At 43.3% G+C, this 21614-nt stretch overlaps 1 protein-coding gene across 1 annotated transcript; it reads right to left on the bottom strand.

Annotated features, from left to right (window-relative positions):
• Positions 1-20327: 20327 nt before the first annotated feature.
• On the bottom strand, positions 20328-21185 carry bhlha9 (basic helix-loop-helix family, member a9; the record flags this gene model as incomplete). The annotated part of the gene is made up of 1 exon (XM_083760444.1): positions 20328-21185. One exon carries the CDS (start codon positions 21183-21185, stop codon positions 20328-20330), a length of 858 nt encoding a protein of 285 aa, XP_083616570.1.
• Positions 21186-21614: the final 429 nt, after the last annotated feature.

Genomic DNA, 21614 nt, shown 5'->3' with positions numbered 1-21614 from the left:
CAATGTGTTCCATTCATAAACTAGCCTACACAGTGAAATCTATGGTGATAAAATTACACTCATAACGTGCATGTGTCGTGCCGTCTGGGACCCCCCCCCCTCTCTCTCTCTCTACGCACGCAGCCGCCACACACTGTTCTTTTGGGCATGGAGGCACAGCGCTGCATGAGCGCACTGATATAACTCCCCAGTCCCCACACAGTGACAGCACTCCATGTTTACGGCACGCACAGACAGACAGACAGACAGACAGAATATTATGTAGGCTATAATACACTGCAGTGTTTTTATGTGTTTTCTTAAGCAATTGATTAATGTACACGTCCTCATTTCGATCAGGGCTTCAGTCTCCTTATTCGACCACGTCTATCCACAGTAACGGGACATCTTTGTGCTGCGTAAAATATGCCTTCTCCGTCTCCAACTGTGTTCAGCTCCTCACCCGCCACATTGTTTGCTTCATTTCCTTTATTTACTGCGGATTGCATTCACACCTGCACCGAATCGTAGTCAAGTGCGATTCGAAGCGAAGCGAAACCCACGTTTTTGGGCGGAGTAAAATACGGTTATTTGCTGCGCATTAGGATTCGAATGAGCCTTCACACCTGCCAAACGAAGCGCACTTTCTGACAATGCGCAGCAGGATTCGTTTTAATCGCAGCAAAGCTCTCTGGTATGAATGTGACCTTAGTAAAGCACACACATTAACCATGACATAGGCCCTGGGGCCGTCACATCAACTAGCCAATCTACATTGACACATTGTGAGCTTGTAGACTGGCCATTTTAACTATTCAAAAATGTTTTGCAAAATAGTAAAAAAAAAAAAAAAAAAAAAGGAAAAGAAGTTTAGGGATAAGGGGTTTAGCGGTGACGAAAATGGAGCCCAGTGAGAAAAAGAGCTTCCAAAAGGTCAAAACAGATAAAAATAAATGTGGGAATCCACTTAAATGCAGAACAATAGCATATAGATTCCAATTACTCTTTTAATTTCAGTTTTATATACGTAAGTTTCAGTATTGTAGTTCTAACTTTGTTAGTGCCGAGTGTCAACCCTTTGAGAGTGATTATTACTTACATCATACTTCTGTTTCTTATTTCTATAGTGACACATGCACCAATTGATTGATTGATTGATTGATTGATTGAAATATTTATTAACAGTTTGCAGAATTACAGAACATTTCAAGACTTTTACATTTCAGATTTTACAGGGACCAACATATCCATCAATCTGCTTGATACATGATGCCAGAGGAAGAGCTTTTCCCTGATAACTGTTGAGCACACCGTACTTACACTACGCGTACAAATGTAAAAAGGTTTGGTGTTCAAATTCAAACCCATCTGGACATTTCTGTGTGGAGCAAAGTTGACTCCTTTTTCACTTTTACCAATGGCTACAGTAATTTCAGTATTTGGGATTATATATTTTATTATGATTAGGCCTACACAATTTTGTGACCTCTATCTTAGAGCAGTGGTTCCCAAAGTGGGGTCCGGGGACCCCCAGGGGTCCTTCATGGAGTTCCAGAGCTAAATGATAGTTTGGATCCAAATGAACCCTTATGGGTTCGTGTAACTCTGAGAGTTGTACAAATGGGTCCATTTGTACACCCTCAGGGTTAAATTAACATCGATTTTACAATATAAATTGGGGGTCCCAGAAAATGTCATTAAATGGGGGTCCGTAGACAGACTAATGCATGTCAAACTGAAGGTCATTGAAATTAAACGGGTTGAGAATCACTGCTAGAGCCGTAAAAATCTTCTCTCATTGGGGTTCCTGGCATATCTCTTCAAATGGGGGTCCGCAGGGCTAATTAGTGTCAATTTGGAGGTCCTTGACGTGAAAGAGTTTGGAAACCACTGGATTAGAGGATAACTAAAATTGAAGTAAATTCACTTTCTGGCGTTAATAAACGCAACAATACGGTATCTTCGATAGTAGTAATATAGTAATAGTAATTTTTATGTTTATTTTATTTGAAAGTCTAATTTTTGTTTGCAGAACTAGATAACATTAGTAAGTAGACAAGCTATTCACTATTGTCCTCTGCAGTCTATTGTCAGGAGAGGCGTTCAACATCTTATGAGATTTGGTATACAGACCCTTCCATCGAAAAGATTAAAATATGAATGTGCTAGCAATGCATAAATAAAACATGCCACAATTGTATACAAAATCATATGGGTTATGCCTGGCTTTCTATTAATACTGTATTTTAATGTTATATAGGTAATGCAATTCTGAAATTGTCACTATTGTTGCCAAAACAGACTCAAAACAGATTGTTCCTCGCAATTTATGTATGACTCATGAATAATACCATATTCACAAATGGAACTATGACCCCTCCTGTATAGTACCTGGTTTATTTTAAATCAAGTTGTATGCCTTGTGTTCTACGACAGATACAGTATAGTATACTAGAGTACTACTGTAGTTTTCTACAGTTGTAGGTGCATGAGAATAACTGCCGTGCAAGCTCACCAACACATAGCAATCATAGTAACATTCGTTCCACAATGACAATGACCTCTACCTTCTATAGTCGTATCAAATTCACAGATTCCCATGAGGCTGTGGCCATGGGGACGCCATGGGGACGTGCCCTTTTACCCGCCTGTAAAACAACTCTCCTCTCCAGACCACGAATGCAGCATTTATACTACATGGTGAGAAGAGATGCAAAAATGCCTCTCCTTTCCATGCCATTCCGGAAGGCAGCATTCAGGAGAATTCCTTTTTTCCCCCGAAGTCTCCTGAACTTGGAACGCACCGTTTTGCGCTGAACTAATTTGTTTAGAAATCCATGCTTTACGCCGGCATCTCCAGTAGATAGAGTGCTCGGTTGAGACCCGAAAATAGCTGATCTACAAGCTCACAGCGCGTCACAGCGCGTCACAGCGCGACGCGTTGTGAGCTTGTAGATCTGCTATTTTCGCTATTTTTGTCCAAAAGTGCTCTTACGGGATTTCAGCCCCTGCCCCTCCCTGCCTGTGGCAACCCTCTCTCTTCTGTCAAATATCATTATCAGCTTGAATCCCTGCAACAGCATTTTTTCACGACCCACCCACGCCTCCATATTATGGTCACGCCTCGTGACATCACGCCTCCGTATAATTATGGTCACACCTTGTGACATCGTGCCTTGTGACATCATGGAGACCCTTTAGATCTCCATATATGGTTGTCACAGTCTCAACCGCTGTGGAGCTAACTATCATCACCTGGATCTCCATATATGAAGATCACGACACTGACCTCATCAAACCCTGGATAGCCATACATGGAGAAGACTGGATCATCACCTACATCTGCATATATGGAGCCGGCCAGCAACTCTACATCTGACAACAGATTAATAGTTTAACTCGTGCTTCTCAACTGTGCTGCATTAAGAAGCTCTGTTGCATTATCATCGGCTGGGAATGCTCATCCCTGATGTCATCAATTTCATAGTTAATGACAGCCAGGAAGAGGGTGAAAACCACAATAAAACAAGTTTTCATTGCTTATTCCAGGATAATTTTCATTTGAAAAATGGCACTGCCATGCATGCAGTCATTGCTTCCAGAATTCTCTGCGCAGAGTAGGTAGCTTCACACCAAAGGGAAGCTGACAGGAGGAGTGAATTAGTATGCATGGCATATGTTCCACGTAGCTGCTATGAATCTCTTGTTTGATTTTCAAATTGACTCAGTATTTAGTTTCATGCAGCAGGTGAATGTTGACCTTTGAATGTCTTGAATGCCACTAACCTCCATGCAGAATTGCAGATCACTGTAGTCAGTATAGGGCAAAGCTTCAGTTGAGTCTGAGACATTAGGGCTAACGTCTGTGTTAAACCCGAGGGATTTATCTAACCCCAATACTACTCCGTCTTCTTTTGGCAGGCCGAGGTTCAATATTTCCCCTTATCATATTTTATGCCGCCGTAATTTCCTTTTCTTTTCCCTCTCTTGTTTCTCGGAGAAGGGAATTGATTAAATTAATGAATGTTGGCAGTGTACAGAACAACAGTTGCTCAATGAAGACTGGCATTTAATGCATATTTATCTTCAACTAATGACAACAATTTGTATCCATTCTCATTACAGCAAGGCCCCTTATTCTAACTCTCCACAGTGAGACTAATTTGTGTGAAATTGAACAAAATGTGGATGATGTGGGGTAACGGTCTTCATTTACTTTGCAGAGGCCATGATGAAACAGGTTAGAACTTTGGCTTAATTCATACAGACGGTATTGTGTGCCGAATAGCAGATCCACACAAGCACACGACCTTGTGTTTTTTAGATCGACTGCAACACCATCTTACGACAAAATATACATCTGACTTAATGGTTAGAATATGCTTGCATGATACCATACAGTACACGAAATAGTGTGTGTGTGTGTATATATATATATATATATATATATATATATATATATATATATATATAGGCCTGTAATTGCTTCATGCTCAAGCATGACTTTGAAGTACAACCCTTTTCTTTCTTAATCCATTTAGACCCGAGAAAAGATTCTACAAATGTCTTCTAAATCTCGACAGTTTTCTGAAAAACCTCATGTTTCTATGTCAGTTGTTGTTCCCCAAACATTTTCATGTCAAGGACCCCAAAAGTATATGTAATTGCCCGCCGAGTCCCATCTGAAAATATGTTGTTCCAGGGACGCCCTCAGAAACAAAGATTTGAGTTAAAAACGTTCGCTCTGAAAGAAAATATTCAAACATTTGGGCCACATTTTCACGATTGTTCAAAAATAGCAGACCTACAAGCTCGAGCTACGAGCTTGTAGATCTGCTATTTTTCAACAGCTAAAGTACAACATAAAGGGGTTCCCGCCCAAAATGACTTAAGAGGGGCTCTTTATTTTCTCTCCCTTTCTCTAATGTCTTCCTGCCAGCTCTCCTCTCCTCCTCCTATATAGATGTTTTTATGAAGCAGTTTCCCTCGGGGAGAGAGTCAATCCATTAAACCTCGTCTCAAAGAGGGGATGAAAATTAAACAATTACGGTCTCACTAGTGAAAACGCCGGCTGAAATGAACCTGTCCAAAGCTGCCATCCAATATTCCTGAGGCGAGCCCCGAGGCCAGGATACAGATAAGCTTTTAAAAGACCAATTTACTTTTCATTATTTAGACTTTCCCTATTAGCTGCATAAGCAGCTTGGAATGATCTACCCTTTTTGCGACCTGTTAAATGTAAATGTGATGACAAACCTCCACATACCCTATTTGTTGTTTTTTGAGTGGTGCAACCACTCCTATAGACAGCTATGTGTGTCCCTGTGTCCCTAGCCTCAGTCCCAGGCTTACTTGTCTGCAAAGAGAAAAGCCTGGTCACAACCCAAGGCAGAGAGAAAAGCCTGGTCACAGCCTAAGGCAGAGAGAAAAGCCGGGTCACAACCTAAGGCAGAGAGAAAAGCCTGGTCACAACCTAAGGCAGAGAGAAAAGCCTGGTCACAGCCTATAAGACAGAGAGAAATGCCTGGTCACAGCCTAAGACAGAGAGAAAAGCCTAGTCACAACCTAAGGCAGAGAGAAAAGCTTGGTCACAGCCTAAGACAGAGAGAAAAGCCTGGTCACAACCTAAGGCAGAGAGAAAAGCCTGCAGGTCACAGCCTAAGACAGAGAGAAAAGCCTGGTGGTCACAGCCTAAGGCAGAGAGAAAACCTGGTCACAACCTAAGGCAGAGAGAAAAGCCTGGTCACAACCTAAGACAGAGAGAAAAGCCTGGTTATAGCCTAAGGCAGAGAGAAAATCCTGGTCACAAACTAATGCAGAGAGAAAAGCCTGGTCACAATCTAAGGCAGAGAGAAAAGCCTGGTCACAACCTAAGGCAGAGAGAAAAGCCTGGTCACAACCTAAGGCAGAGAGAAAAGCCTGGTCACAACCTAAGGCCGAGAGAAAAGCCTGGTCACAGCCTAAGACAGAGAGAAAAGCCTGGTCACAACCTAAGACAGAGAGAAAAGCCTGGTCACAGCCTAAGGCAGAGAGAAAAGCCTGGTCACAGCCTAAGACAGAGAGAAAAGCCTGGTCACAACCTAAGGCAGAGAGCAAAGCCTGCAGGTCACAGCCTAAGACAGAGAGAAAAGCCTGGTGGTCACAGCCTAAGGCAGAGAGAAAACCTGGTCACAACCTAAGGCAGAGAGAAAAGCCTGGTCACAACCTAAGACAGAGAGAAAAGCCTGGTTACAGCCTAAGGCAGAGAGAAAATCCTGGTCACAATCTAAGGCAGAGAGAAAAGCCTGGTCACAACCTAAGGCAGAGAGAAAAGCCTGGTCACAGCCTAAGACAGAGAGAAAAGCCTGGTCACAGCCTAAGACAGAGAGAAAAGCCTGGTCACAGCCTAAGGCAGAGAGAAAAGCCTGGTCACAACCTAATGCAGAGAGAAAATCCTGGTCACAATCTAAGGCAGAGAGAAAAGCCTGGTCACAGCCTAAGGCAGAGAGAAAAGCCTGGTCACAGCCTAAGGCAGAGAGAAAATCCTGGTCACAACCTAATGCAGAGAGAAAATCCTGGTCACAACCTAATGCAGAGAGAAAATCCTGGTCACAACCTAATGCAGAGAGAAAAGCCTTGTTACAGCCTAAGACAGAGAGAAAAGCCTGGTCACAGCCTAAGACAGAGAGAAAAGCCTGGTCACAGCCTAAGGCAGAGAGAAAAGCCTGGTCACAGCCTAAGGCAGAGAGAAAAGCCTGGTCACAACCTAAGGCAGAGAGAAAAGCCTGGTCACAGCCTAAGACAGAGAGAAAAGCCTGGTCTCAGCCTAAGGCAGAGACGGTATCGGCGGAAGTGTCGGCCCGGAACATCCGTCAGATGCATTTACCCCCGGATACGATATTCTTTCGACCAATCACAACACAGAGAATGTAAACTGATTTGTAAAACAAATGATACCGTCTACAGGGCACACACACACACACACACACACACACACACACACACACACACACACACACACACACACACACACACACACACACACACACACACACACACACACACACACACACACACACACACACACACACACACACACACACACACACACACACACACACTTGAAATGTTTATTTATGTCCACATAATGAGAAGTACAGGAATACCTTGCACAAAGGACATAAACACTGCCAGTGCAGTTTGACAGTGGGAGAGCAGCCAGTGACAACGTGCATGGACGGCAAAGCATCGTTACATAATACATACAGTACAGCTGAGTGACATGTCGGACACAGGGCAGCAGACATAAATCTGCATGGATAAAGGAAACAACGCCTCCTCCAAATTGAGCGGCTTCCTATAATGGCTGAAACTGAGCAATACCTCGCTAACTGCTTGGCTCTCCTTTTGGAAAGGCTGGCGATTTGTAAGCCCCTCACAACCAACTTATGCACATGCCCTAGGCTGCCAAAGATATAAAACTAAAAGTTTACATCTATAGCCTAGCTGTGAGATGGTCTGCATTAGCTGCTGATACTTCAGCACTTTGGTTAGAAAGGCTTCTTCCAGGCTATAGTCAAAGGTACAGCCGACCTCGAGAATGAACACCTCTCTATGGTTTTCATTTACAACAATGACATCAGGGGTGTTAGCTGAAATGTTAGAGAACACAGAATCATCATTACACAGGTTAAACATCCTCGGCTTCACAGTAGAATGCTTATACGGTAGCATGATGGAGGACCTGAAAATGGAAGAGATGTCTTTTGATATCAAATCCACTATTCTGTCATGCCTACTTACTTATGTACACACACACACACACACACACACACACACACACACACACACACACACACACACACACACACACACACACACACACACACACACACACACACACACACACACACACATATTCTAGGTGAGTTACATCTGCAAAATCATGGCATGTGTTTTCATGATACAACAGGCATGTCACTCAGTACTCTATGGGTATAAGTAACAGCGTCTCCGCCATATATGACGGCTGCCAATTATAGCAGAGACACCACAATACTTTGCCAGCCTTTTTGGGCATCCCAAGTTGTTGGAACCCTCTAACAACCAGTCTGCCCTAGGCTGCCAAATATAAAGACAAATAGTCTGCACCAGCTCTGAGATGTTATGTAGAAGTGGTTGGTATTTTATTACCTTGGTCATAAAGGATTCCTCTAGGCTATGGTCAAAGGTGCAGGCTATCTCTAATATGTTTCTGTGTCAGTGGTTCTCAAACTATTTCATGTCAAGGACCCTTGAGGGTCAGTCAGGATGCCTGAAGAAGGCCGAAAGGCCCAAACGTTGCTACGACTCTTATCTAAATAAAAACTCATGAAACAGCGGTGTGGCGGTGTGCGGTGTGTCTCTTCTCCTTCTCTAAAACGTTTGCTGCTCTGCCAGGACCTATACGCACCTGCTGTACAATTAAACCGGGTGTGTGGAAGTCATCTCTCTAATATGTCAAGGACCCCAACATTTTTCGCTCTGAAAGAATATATATTCCAAATTTGCGCCACATTTTCACGATTAAAAGAAAATTGCAGATCTACAAGCTCGTAGCTATAAGAAGTGAATATTAAACAGTTTAATTAATGTACGACTTTGGTGAAGCTGAAAGTGCAGTATCTCCAAATCCCTTTATCTGTCTGCTGTAATAAACCCATACAGTATACATGTAGATGAGACGTACAGTATCAACTCTGCAGAACCATCAACACATGTAGGTCTGCAGGATGCACTGTATTCTGTACTGTACTGTACTGTACTGTAACTGCACTGTGCACTGCATTCTCTGTACTGTACTATACTGCACTGCACTCTGTTCTGTACTGTACTCCAACTCTGCACTCTAACTGCACTGTGCACTGCATTATCTGTACTGTACTGTACTGTACTGTACTGTAATGGCACTGCATTCTCTGTACTGTACTATACTGCACTGCACTCTGTTCTGTACTGTACTCCAACTCTGCACTCTAACTGCACTGTGCACTGCATTTACTGTACTGTACTGTACTGTACTGTACTGTACTGTACTGTACTGTACTGTACTGTACTGTACTGTACTGTACTGTACTGTACTGTACTGTACTGTACTGTACTGTACTGTACTGTACTGCACTCTGTACGGCACTGCATTCCCTGTACTACTCTGCACTGTACTCTAACTGCACTGTGCACTGCATTCTCTGTGCACTGCACTGTACTATAATGGCACTGTACTGCATTCTCTGTACTCGCTGTAATCCAGTTCCATGGGCCTGTCGAAGATAAAAAGCAACACTGTACATTTCAATGAGACTATCTTATGAATACTATAATGGATCAATACATTTTCCGGTTCATATTCAGTGTGGCAGTGTTGATAACCCATATAGGCCTGAGGACAGTTTTCTGTTTCTTATATATCAGTAGTTCTCAAATTATTTCATGTCAAGGACCCCAATAATGATATGTAATTGGCCACCGACCCCCATCTGAAAATAATGTTATTCCAGGGACCTCCCCATGAAGCAAAGAATTTTTTTAATGTGTGTATTCAAGTATACTAGTAAATGTGTGTATTCAAGTATACTAGTAAATGTGTGTATTCAAGTATACTAGTAAATGTGTGTATTCCTGACCATTTGTGGGCAAAATGTTGTCAAATTGGGGCAGAGTGTACGCTGTATGGTCCCAATAGGATTTGACAGAATTCTGTGCGTGCGTGCGTGTGTGCACTGTAGAGGCAACGTCAGTTGATATTACACGTCAATTCCCTTAATTTCTAAACCAACACGAGTCACATTGTTTCATTGGGTTTGGCAGCACCTCATTATTTCCTGCTCTATATAACAAGAGCACTTTAATGCCCTCCCTCCATCTCAAAGCTAATAAACACTGTGTGAATTGGAAGCAAATATTGACAGCCTAGACGTACGAGCCAAGACTGGAGTCAGTGAAGGAATCCACTGACACGAGTCAGAATAAAAAGAACAGTGAGACATGCAGAAATGTGCAGGGTTTAATTTAATTCTGACGTCGTCGCCGCTGTTATTCTTATTTTGCTGCTGTTTATTATATTGCTGGGTTTTTTTGCAATGTTTTCCGCTGCTTATTTTCCTCTTTTGAATGTGTAAAGCACTTTATAATTGCAATTTTGAAAGGTGCTATGTAAATAAAGTTTCATTATTATTATTTATTACTACTATCAGAGTTGAATTAACACTGAGGATTTGACCGTGTGACTACAGTATAAGGGGTTGTAATCAATGTTTAAACTGGCTTATTAACACACCCACTACAACAGTCACTGTCCATCTTTAGCTGTGTCTTAATTCGGATAAGTACTGCAGGCTATGGAACAACATTCATCAATTGTCTTAATGCAATTCCTTCAATGTCACAGAAATGAGTCATGGGCGGACGGTGCTTTTGGGAGGTGTGTTAACTTGTTATGGTATCACCTTTGGACACGATCCATCATGTGTGCTCCTGGCATATCTTCCACTCCAGGACTTATAGGCAACTTGGCCAGCTGCCCTCGACGCTGTGCTGTGAGTCACAATCAGAAGAGGGGAGGGGTATGTCTTACAGTTTACTGAGGATAAAAACGCTATGGTTTACCATTATTGAAGGACACGGCCCCAATCATGGAAGACCATAACTCTTCCATGTGACCCACACTGTCCCACCCACCACCACCACCACCTCCTCTGTCAGGGGCGTGCAGAGAGTGTTAAGAGGGGCAGGGGCTGAAATCCTGTTAAGAGTGCACCTTTGGACAAAAGTAGCGAATATAGCTGATCTACAGGCTCACAACGAGCTTGTAGATCAGCTATTTTCGGGGGCGCAACCCAGCACTCTTTATCTACTGGAGATGCGGTGTATATGTACGACATGGCTTTATAGAAACAAATTAATTCAACGTAAAATGCTGCGTTCACGTTCAGGAGCATTCGGAGAAATATAGCAATTCTCCTGAATGCATGCCTTCCGGTACCGTATGGCATGGAAAGGAGAGGAGGGCATTTACATTTCTTTCACCGCATTTTGGCATGGTCTGGAGAGGGCAGTTGTTTTACAGACGGGTAAAAGGGCAGGGGCTGAAGCCCCCGTTGATGTCTATGTGTGCACGTCCCTGCACCACCTCCTCTCTGTGACTGCAGAATGATACAGCGGTTTTCCTGACATCTGCGATAGTAGGAAACCCCCCCAAGCCCCGAGTATTGCTTAGGTGACACTATGACGGAGTATGATTCTACTGACTAGCTGTCACGGGTAATTTATGCACGCTGCCGTGCAGGATTCTTGTAAGAGGAGTGGAACACAGAGATTGATCGGTGAAGCATATTGACACGGCATGAGAGAGAGAGAGTGTGTCACTCTTCCCTCCCTCTGTGTACTTATCCTTCCCTTCACCCTTGTGAAGCTTAAGATTTTCATGGAAATACACGTTTCCAAAAAATGTTCTCATCCATCCACACGCAGTTGCCCTAGCTATATAGCCCCTTAGATAGGCACTTTATGTAGACTTAATTAGATAGCAGTTTATGTATAGTAATATAGCCTCATATGTATGTAGGCCTATAATATAGTATGTAGGCCTATATAGTTTATATGTAGCCTATAGTTTCATTATATAGATATTCCACGGTTACGTTCTTGGCTTACGCATTTCATACGTTTCATGATAACTATACTTATTATTTGTATGTGATGTTGCCATGCTTTTTGTTCTTGCTTAATGTAAATCGCTCTGGATTAAGCCTAAATGCCTAAATTGCCATTGTAAATTGTTGCCTCGAGGAGCTGCAATTGATACATTTTCCATTTTATGACATGGTGATTTAGTGAAAATGTGCTTTTAAGATGACAGCTGCCAAAATCAACAAATCTCTCAAATATTGCATAATTCTGTATAGCCAAACAATTTTGTCTAAACTGGAGATAGCGTTTCTACAAGGCCCATGATATTTTAGTAGGCCCTACAGTGGTTCCCAAACTTTTTCATGTTAAGGACCCCCACAGCCCCGCGGACTCCCAAAAAGATATGCCAGGGACCCCCCATAAGGACCCCCCATAAGAGAAGCTTTTTACGGCTCAGGGACCCCCCATAAGAGAAGCATTTTACGGCTCAGGGACCCCCCATAAGAGAAGCTTTTTACGGCTCAGTGATTCTCAACCCGTTTAATTTCAAGGACCCCCGTTTGACATGCATATTAGTCTACAGAACCAATTTAATGTCATTTCGCGCTACGATCTTGTAGATCTGCTATTTTTTGAAAAATCGTCAAAAATGTTTGAACATAATATATATTCTTTCCTGATTTATATTGTAAAATGTAATGTAACTCTGAGAGTGAACACTCTCACAGACCATAAGGGTCCATTTGGTTCCTAACTATCATTTAGCTGGGGACCCCCTGGAACTCCCTCAAGGACCCCACTTCGGGAACCACGTGTTTCAGTAAACCTGGTGGATGAATGCTTTATATTATTTTATACAGTTTATATGTTTGCTTTAACATATACACCCAACTCCATCCCGCAGGGCCTTTTAGTAATTATAACTTTCAAACAAATTCCACAAAAGTCCACAAATACAACACAGGCTATACTCACCTCCATCCCCGATCATGGTCAGTTTTCTATTAGATACAGAGCTAGCCTACTACACTTTGGGACAAATATTCTACTGGTTCACAACTTGATTCTCTGTACAAACTGAAGGTTGTTCTGATTGAACAAATCACTTAATTATCATATTCTTGTATTCTCTTCTCGTCTCTAATCATGTCCTAGAATCTAAGACTTAGATTATCAAGTATATTTATTTTGAATCATGTACAGATTTTTATATATTTTTTTTTAAATATACTGCAATCATGTCTGCTGGGATCTTTTTTACATCTTGTTATAATGTCTTTATTGTATTTTATATAGGTAGAGGCCTCGTATAAATAAGCCCCCATGAGGGCTACTTGGCACTTCCCTTTTTTATTTTCATGCTTTAATGTATTGCTCTATACTGTGCTAAAATAAAATACAGTTATACTGCATGTTAACACCGATAACAAATCCTACAGCAATTCACATCTCATATAATAAAGATTTTATTACGTTACATAATATATTGTGACTTTTATTTGTCTCAAGGTGGAAATTAGGAAATGTATGTGGTACTGCCATCTGTTGTTTACAACATGTCATTACACCTTTTAGGTCCTGTTCATCACTGCACGGGCATAGACCTTAGAGTATATATGAATAGAGATGACATCCGAGTTCTCCTTCCATCTAAGGCAGGGTACCCCAATAGGCGGCCCACGGGCCATTTGCGGCCCACAGAGCGCCTCCTTGTGGCCCATGAAATAATAAATAAAAAAATTAAGATTCCCAGATATAAATGGCATTAAATGGGGGTCAGTAGCCTATGCATGTCAAACTGGGCATCCTTTTTAAATGGGGTCTTGCCCTGAAAATGAATTTTCAGGGCAAGACCTCGACCTCGCGCGTGCAGACTCGGCCCCCAGCCTGGTACGCTAGTCAAAATATGGCCCTTGAGGAAAATTAATTGGGGAACCCTGATCTAAGGCATAGATTGACATTTGACACCATGCTAGACAGGAACGCCCACAAATGTCACATCCGGTTTTAGCCCGGGGTAAGAATGTTCTATGGCTGCCAATGCAACTTGGTCCAATCCTTAATCACACACGGACAAACATCTATGCCGATAATATCTAACTTGCGGAGGTAACGTGCCTTGTCCACGGGGTTCAACGTATGGCATTGCAAATACGTTTGATAATCGCTACGTATTATCTATATTGCGCTACTCTGCGCAATATTGTTTTTGCATTGCAGTGAACGAGAGCAAATCACAACTTCCCCCGGGGGCGGTGACTCCGCCCTGAATACGCGCCGTGGTGTCAGTCTATACATTTAATTCAGTGTTCAATTCAAAGCAACGGAGCTTTATTGGCGTGAGAAAACATGCATTTACAGTACCAAAGCAAGTGTCAAAACTCAAAACATAATAAAAACTATTTAATAATGTATTTGAGAACGTATGTACAGTTGGAGGGGGTACACACCATTGTGTTAAACAAAGCTATGCCACATTGCATAATGGCCTACACGTTGGCAAGGGTATAAAGCTTTTTGAAACTAATAGCAGAAATCTTTCGAGATTTTAGGATAATTAGCAGCATTTTTCTCAGAACTATTTAAAATAGTAGACTATACAAAAAAGCCTCAGATTTCAAATGTGTTTAAACTAAGGTAGAAGCTCCATTCAAAAGGGCACTTATTATACGGTAGGTCTATGTCAGAGCAATCTGGGAACCCGTTGGCAAAACAAAGGAAAAACAGCACCCTCTTTTCAGCCTGTCTCGCGACATACCAAAGCCTACAGGGGTTGTGCAGTCGACGCGCTGTGATTGGCCAGTCGCTGTGATTGACAGCCTAAACCTAACCTAACCTAACCTTAACCTCAGTAAAACTATACCTAAACCTAACCCTAACCATAACCTCAGTAAAACTATACCTAAACCTAACCTAACCTAACCTTAACCTCAGTAAAACTATACCTAAACCTAACCCAAACCCTAACCTTTAACCTCAGTAAAACTATACCTAAACCTAACCCTAACCTTAACCTCAGTAAAACTATACCTAAACCTAACCCTAACCTTAACCTCAGTAAAACTATACCTAAACCTAACCTAACCTAACCTTAACCTCAGTAAAACTATACCTAAACCTAACCCAAACCCTAACCTTTAACCGTCCTCAGTAAAACTATACCTAAACCTAACCCTAACCTTTAACCTCAGTAAAACTATACCTAAACCTAACCCGAAACCCTAAACTTAACCTCAGTAAAACTATACCTAAACCTAAGCCAAACCCTAACCTTTAACCTCAGTAAAACTATACCTAAACCTAACCCTAACCTCAGTAAAACTATACCTAAACCTAACCCGAAACCCTAACCTTAACCTCAGTAAAACTATACCTAAACCTAAGCCAAACCCCAGTAAACACTGTCTCGAGAGACTATAGTGTCAGAGTGACTAAGCTACAGTGCAGAATGCAGATAGAACACTGGATGTGGTCTTCAGTCTCCATCTAGTGGAAATTCCATATAGGCTACGTCACGGCATCCTGTTCTTCTCAGTCACACGTTAAAACTACAGTAGCCATTAACAGTTTCCCTTGCGGTAATTCAATAAAACAATCGGGTTCCAAGATCTCCCTGCCTGACGATTGGCGAGTTTACACTAATCTTTGAAAAGCCACTGCACCGACTTTGTCCTTGCTTGTCATGAAAATCCGCTTTAACACATTAAACATTTTGGGGCGGGAACCCGTTTGTGTTTTAAGCATTATGTTATAGCCTACTTTAGCTATTGAAAAATAGCAGATCTACAAGCTCATAGCGCTGCACTAGGTGCCGTACAGACAGACAGACAGACAGACAGACAGAGGAAGAAGTACTGATATTTGTTTATAGTAGCCTACTTAAGTCAAAGTAGCAATACCAAAATATAATAAAATGTGTGTCAGAAATACAGATACTAGATACATTACACTAAAGTATGCAAAATATAGTGTAATAGGACAGACAGACAGACACGGCACGGCTGCCGATCTAGTGTTTAATATATCCTTTTAAGAGACCTTACGTTCACCACCTGACATGAGAGTGATTTATTGCTGTTTTACAATATGTGCGTGCGCCTGAGAAAGTCAGCAATGATGCACTGATGTATAATCAGGTTGTTTGTACATGTCGTGGGAACACATCAAGTGTGTCAGAATCAGATCACCGTCCGTTGGCATCCTGACTTGACTATGATGTCATTGTGCCATATAGTAATTGTCTGCGTTGTTACTGTCTGTCTGTGCTTCTGAGTGTGTGTGTATTTCTCGACTCTTTTGGTGTGTACCCTTTCAATATACTGTATATTACACCAGTGGTTCCCAAAGTGGGGTCCAGTGGAGGACCCCCAGGGGTCCTTGAGGGAGTTCCAGGGGGTCCCCAGCTAAATGATATAGCTGGACCCTTATGGGTCTGTAACTCTGTACAAACGTACTCTGTGTACAATATGGACCCTAACGGGTCCATTTGGTTCCGTTTGTACACTCTCAGAGTTAAATTAACATTGATTTTACAATATAAATTGGGGTCTTAGAGATAGAAATGCCATTAAATGGGGGGTCTGTAGACCAATATGCATGTCAAACTGGGGGTCGTTGAAATTAAACGGGTTGAGAATCACTGCTAGAGTCCCTGGCATGTCATTTCAAATGGCGGTCCGTGGGGCTAATTAGTGTCAATTTGCGGGTCCTTGACATGAAAACGTTTGGTGTTACACATACTACTAAATGCACTGTAGTGTCTTGGCATGATTCCCTCGCCCCATATTTACTTGTTTTCTTTTGCAACAACTTGCCAGCAAAGCATTTCAAGGAGGAGGCGGTACAGACCGACTGACATCTTTACATGACAGAAAGGTGAGGCAAAGCTTTATGTGAGTCACTCCACAACAACCAAACAATGACCACCTCCGTATTCTGGGGCAAAGATTCAATGACAATAGCCAAACTATACAAGCTCAAAGTAAGTGGACCAAGTAGGCTAGAGAGCCCTGGGGGACACCGGTCAACTAAGTATGCAGGTTTAAGTGGTTAACAGCATACACTACAGTATACGATACAGTTGTATAAATAGATGGATGGATTAACTTGGCTGTATAAGTATATAGGTTTAAGTGGTTAACAGCATACAGCAGGGGCGCCCACACTTTTTTGATTTGAGACCTACTTTCAAAATGCCCAGCTAAAAGAGATCTACCCACCAAAAATAATGTTATCTCATTGCTGAAATAATTGTTGAAAAACAGTACCGTTGGAATAGTGGCGCTGATGTTACATATAATATAAAGTGAAAATGTAATTGGTTGGTTTTTGTTTGGTATAACTTTGTAATGCTACTAACGTTTGAGTGCAACATTTGAGCTGACAGGCCATTTGTATGCCTGTCAATCAATCAAGTCAACCTTAATTCAAGTGATAGATTATATACATTTAGGGGCATCCCATGTGATCCACCTGCACAGCCTCTGTAATCTACTGGTAGATCACGATCTACCTTGTGGGCACCCCTGGCATACAGTATACAGTACAGCTGTATAAATACATGCATGGATTCATTTGGCTGGATTAACTCAAGGGTTATTATCAGCAACTTGTGTGATGCTTTATTCTATATATATATATATTTTTTTTAAGATATTTTTTTGCGGCTTACGCCTTTATTGATTTTTTAAGGGATAGAAAGTAGGCTGACAGGAAACGGGAGAGAGATGGGGGGATGACATGCGGTAAAGGCCGTGTCGGGTCCGGGAGTCGAACCCGCGGCACACCGCGACTGGATCACCCGGCCGGTGCCCAGACCGTTACGCTACGGCCTGGGCCTATTCTATATATTTTTAATAAACTACAGGCAATCAATTATCGTAAGGATTGTTGCAGATCAGGTACAGTGTGTCTTTATGGTGTAGATAAGGTGTGTGTCTTGTTTAATGTAGGAAGCCTGCAGTGAAATTAATACATTCTGACATTATGCACGACCACTTTTAAGATTATTTAACGTAAATGGAGAAAGAAAAGCGGCACTCCAAAATAAAATATGCAAAACCGGCTCAGATGCAGTTTCTCATGTTTATCTGCGAACGCTAATAAAGTGTTCGCAAATAAACATTTAGTTGGTTTATGAGTTATTTTCAAAGCCGATCACCCAATGCCTCAAACGAGGGCAGTTTTCAGAGGAAGCACACCTGTTTCTTTCTTTCTTTATCAGTTTTAAGACTATATGTCCCTAATCATTTCAGGACATCTACATTTCTGAAATATAAAATGAATAATATGGAAATGATTATGCAACATTTCTAGGATCCAATTGAATACTGTACCTAGGTTACTGTAGCACTGTAGCACATAATGTGGTATAAAATGTGGTATTTTGTAGACAGACAGACAGACAGACAGACAGACAGAGGAGCTAAAATAAAATGTCAGTATACAAACGTAACTGCTTTTCTTGAGGCAAAATTAATTACCCAACTAACTGCCCAGCATAGTGTGCAGGTCAAGTCTGCAAAAGGGAGCAGCAGCAAAGAAAGAGGAATTGGACGGCACAGGCAAGCCCACTTTCACTGCGATATGGCATGGCAGGCAAGTGCGATAAGCTGGAGCCCAGTGAGTAGGCATGGCTTCATGCCACAGAGGGCGGGGAGAGAGACATGCCGTCAGTCAGACCCGACTATGACTGAGTGACTCAAGGTTTTCCAGTGATTCACGTCTGCAAAGGTACGCGCTGAGCGATGGGGCTGAAGAAGTTACAGTCACCCTATACCTATCCGACTGTATCCTCCCATATCCTTAATTCCCCTCCCCTCTCTATTCATCTTTTTTTTCTCTTTGGTATACACACATTCGCTTTCCTTCCTGCCTGTTAATTGTTGTGGTAGCACAGTAGCATTTATTTAAACCTTATATTGCCTGCAGTACAGTATAGCTCTCCCCAGGCTTTTCAACCGCGTCGCAATAAGGCCCGTGTTGGGAGACGTCCAGGATGTGAAGAAAGAAGGCGGGGGGGGGGGGGGGGGGAGGGCACGCACACGCGCGTGCGCGTGCGCGCGCACACACACACACACACACACACACAATATATATACACCTGCGGGCCTGCAGTGCAGCCCCGACAGGGGATTTCACCATGATGACGGGGCATGTGGGCTTCCTTCCTGGAGCCCCCATAAATCTGTCTGTAAAGCCCTGTCCTGTAGTCTAATATTAACGGCGTTTCCATGACATAGCGCTCCTCGGCAGGGGGAGGGAAAGCTGTTGTTGGGTACAGGAGCCCATTTTAGATGGTGGTGGTGGTGCTGGGAGGAGGAGGTGGTTGTGGTTTAGAATTAACTTTTCCTGATCTGGGCAAATGCCAGCTGACCCGTAGCAGTGCAGTCATTCAACAAGGCACAAAGGCACCGTGCGTTTGAATCTCAAAACACAAATCGAACTATAAGAAAGTCAGCAAATACGTCCATATGCTGAGGTTCTACTTCACATCATAGCACATTTCAACCTCATTGTATGTATTCCCTCTTGATGTGTGAGGTATAACCGTCACATGGGAAAACTAATGTTTGTGTTTTTGCTTCTATACCACTGTTGGGACACATTTAAATTTTGCTGCATGTAAACAACAACCCTCTGACTTTTCTTTTCTTGAAAAATGACAAGAATGGACTTGTGAGGACATTTCTCAACCAGGATAGGACCTCTGTCATCTGGGGGCCCTGAACGATAGAAGCTACAGACCTTAGGCTATAATCAAACGCACGCACGCACGCATGCACGCACGCACGCACGCACGCACGCACAAACACATGCATGCATGCTTGTTAAGTTGTGTGCAAGCACTGTAGAAAAAAGAAATCCCCCAAAATCAAGACAGTTAAAAACCAAGAAGCAGGAGAGTAAAGTGTTAATATCATGTTTAATTAGAAAGTTCAGAAAACAACAATATACACATACAGATTATATTTACATAAGTCTATGCAATGTAGCAAGCAAATAAATTATCAAATTGTCAGTGTTTCCATCAAATTGTTGTCACATTTCTTTAGTTTGAGCACTCAACCTTTTGAATGGTCATTTAAAAAAATGTGAGACCTAAACATTTCTGATGAAAGTGTGCTTTTTGTGCATGTGTGAGTTTGTTTTCAGCACGTGTAAACGTTGTACAGCACCACACAGTATGGCTGGACATTATTATTTACTAGTTAGCCCTGAAGGTTTTGATACAAAAAAAAAAGGTTTCATTCATTTCAATACTGACTGGATAATTCCCTTGAAATTCTTGTTTTGCATCACAGTCTCGGTGACATACATAGTATGATAAACACAAAGATCTAATAAAAAAATTAAATGCATTAGGTGACCCCTGCATTTTCACGAGGATAACCATCTACCACAATTTCTTCCAGAATATCCCACAATCTAACTTGCACAGAATAACTGCAGTTTATGAAGACTTTGCTCGGTCGAGGTCAGAGGTCAACATTCTGACCTATAACATTCAGCAGCTTTGCCATTGCACTTGTATTTTTTGGGTAAATGCTTATTTCCACGTCTCTCTTCTTGAAGAAGAGAGAGAACCGCGGTTCAGTAACACTGATTCATTGCAACTGTGCTATAACACAACAACCTCAAATCACTCTTCTCCCTGAGATCATTTGACAGTTTTTTGCAGCGTCTTATTATTGCATGCCGTGTCAGAGCAGAGGGAGGCTGTGCTGGTATCCCGGCTCCTGGAGATAGCTCACCTGCCAGGGGAGCCCCAGAGCCGGAGGAGGAGTGTCCACGAAAGTGTCCATGTAGCCTTGGGCGCAGGAGCCCCACATCCCTGGCTGATGATAGCCCAGCCCCTCGCCCACCTGAGGGTATCGGAGGGGGCTCGGTGAGTGTTCCGGGGGGCTGCTGCAGTGTCCGTGCGGCGCGTAAACCTGCCCTTCGGAGGGGTAGCAAGGGTAGTGTGGAGACGGGGGGCAAGAGGAGTCCACGTAGACGTGCGGCTCCGCGAGGGGCAGCCTTTGGAGGTGCGGGTTCTGCTGCGGGTTCTGCATGGGGTGAGCGATAGCCGCGTGCCAGGGGACATAACCCTGGGGCTCTAAACGAGGCACCGTCACCCGGGTCTGCTCCAGCCTGGACGACGCGCCCAGTCCAGCCGCTCCTCCCGCGGCGGACCGGTTACACTCCCGGTGGCTGCACGGCTTGCCGGGCGGGTTGGAGCTCAGGAACACAGAGAGCGCGGAGATGCGGTTGATGGCCCTCTGCAGCGTGGCGATCTTGGAGAGCCTCTTGCCGCTGAGGTCGTGGTTGAGCGCCACGCGCAGCGCGTTGAAGGCCTGGTTGTAGTCCATGATGCGCTTCCTCTCGCGGACGTTGGCGGCCACTCGCCGGGCCTTGGACCGGACGGGGCGGCTGCGCTTCTTGCTCTGTCCTTCCTCTGGCTCGCTGGGGCTGCTGACCGAGGTCCCGTCCTCCTCCTCTCCTCCGCTGGCCTGGCTCAGCTCGCCGAGCTCGAGCTCTTCCTCAGAGAACTCCGATCCCGCCACACTGCTGCAGCTCATCGTCAAACGGGCTGTGCAAAATAACGCGTCGTATTAGACACTTCTCGGCGAAAAGCACAGCGCAGTTACTCGACTCACACGGGTGCTGCGGTCTCTCAATGCGACCTCTTTCGTATACAAGTCGTGGGTTGACTTTTCAGAATGTACACACCTGCGAGACCTCCCCTTCCAATACACCCTTACTGTAGTATAGGTACTGTATAGTTGTGGGGCTGTCGGTATCTGCTGCTGCGCCGACAGCCCTGGAGTGTCCTCGTCTTACTCACTGCTCTGGTTGCCCTGTGATTACTTGTACCTCCTCTAGACAGGTTAGCCTGCTTTTTAAAGCTCCTGCAGTCACATGGTGCAATCGCCTGTGAGGAATGGCATGGTACTCTCTCTCTCTCTCTCTCTCTCTCTCTCTCTCTCTCTGTAAGTTTATGGCTGCCC

This window comes from Protomyctophum parallelum (genome assembly GCF_964188405.1).
Source record: "Protomyctophum parallelum genome assembly, chromosome: 1".
Taxonomy (NCBI): Eukaryota; Metazoa; Chordata; class Actinopteri; order Myctophiformes; family Myctophidae; genus Protomyctophum; species Protomyctophum parallelum.
Note: the sequence above shows the minus strand (reverse complement) of the source record. Positions and strands in the feature narration are given on the sequence as shown.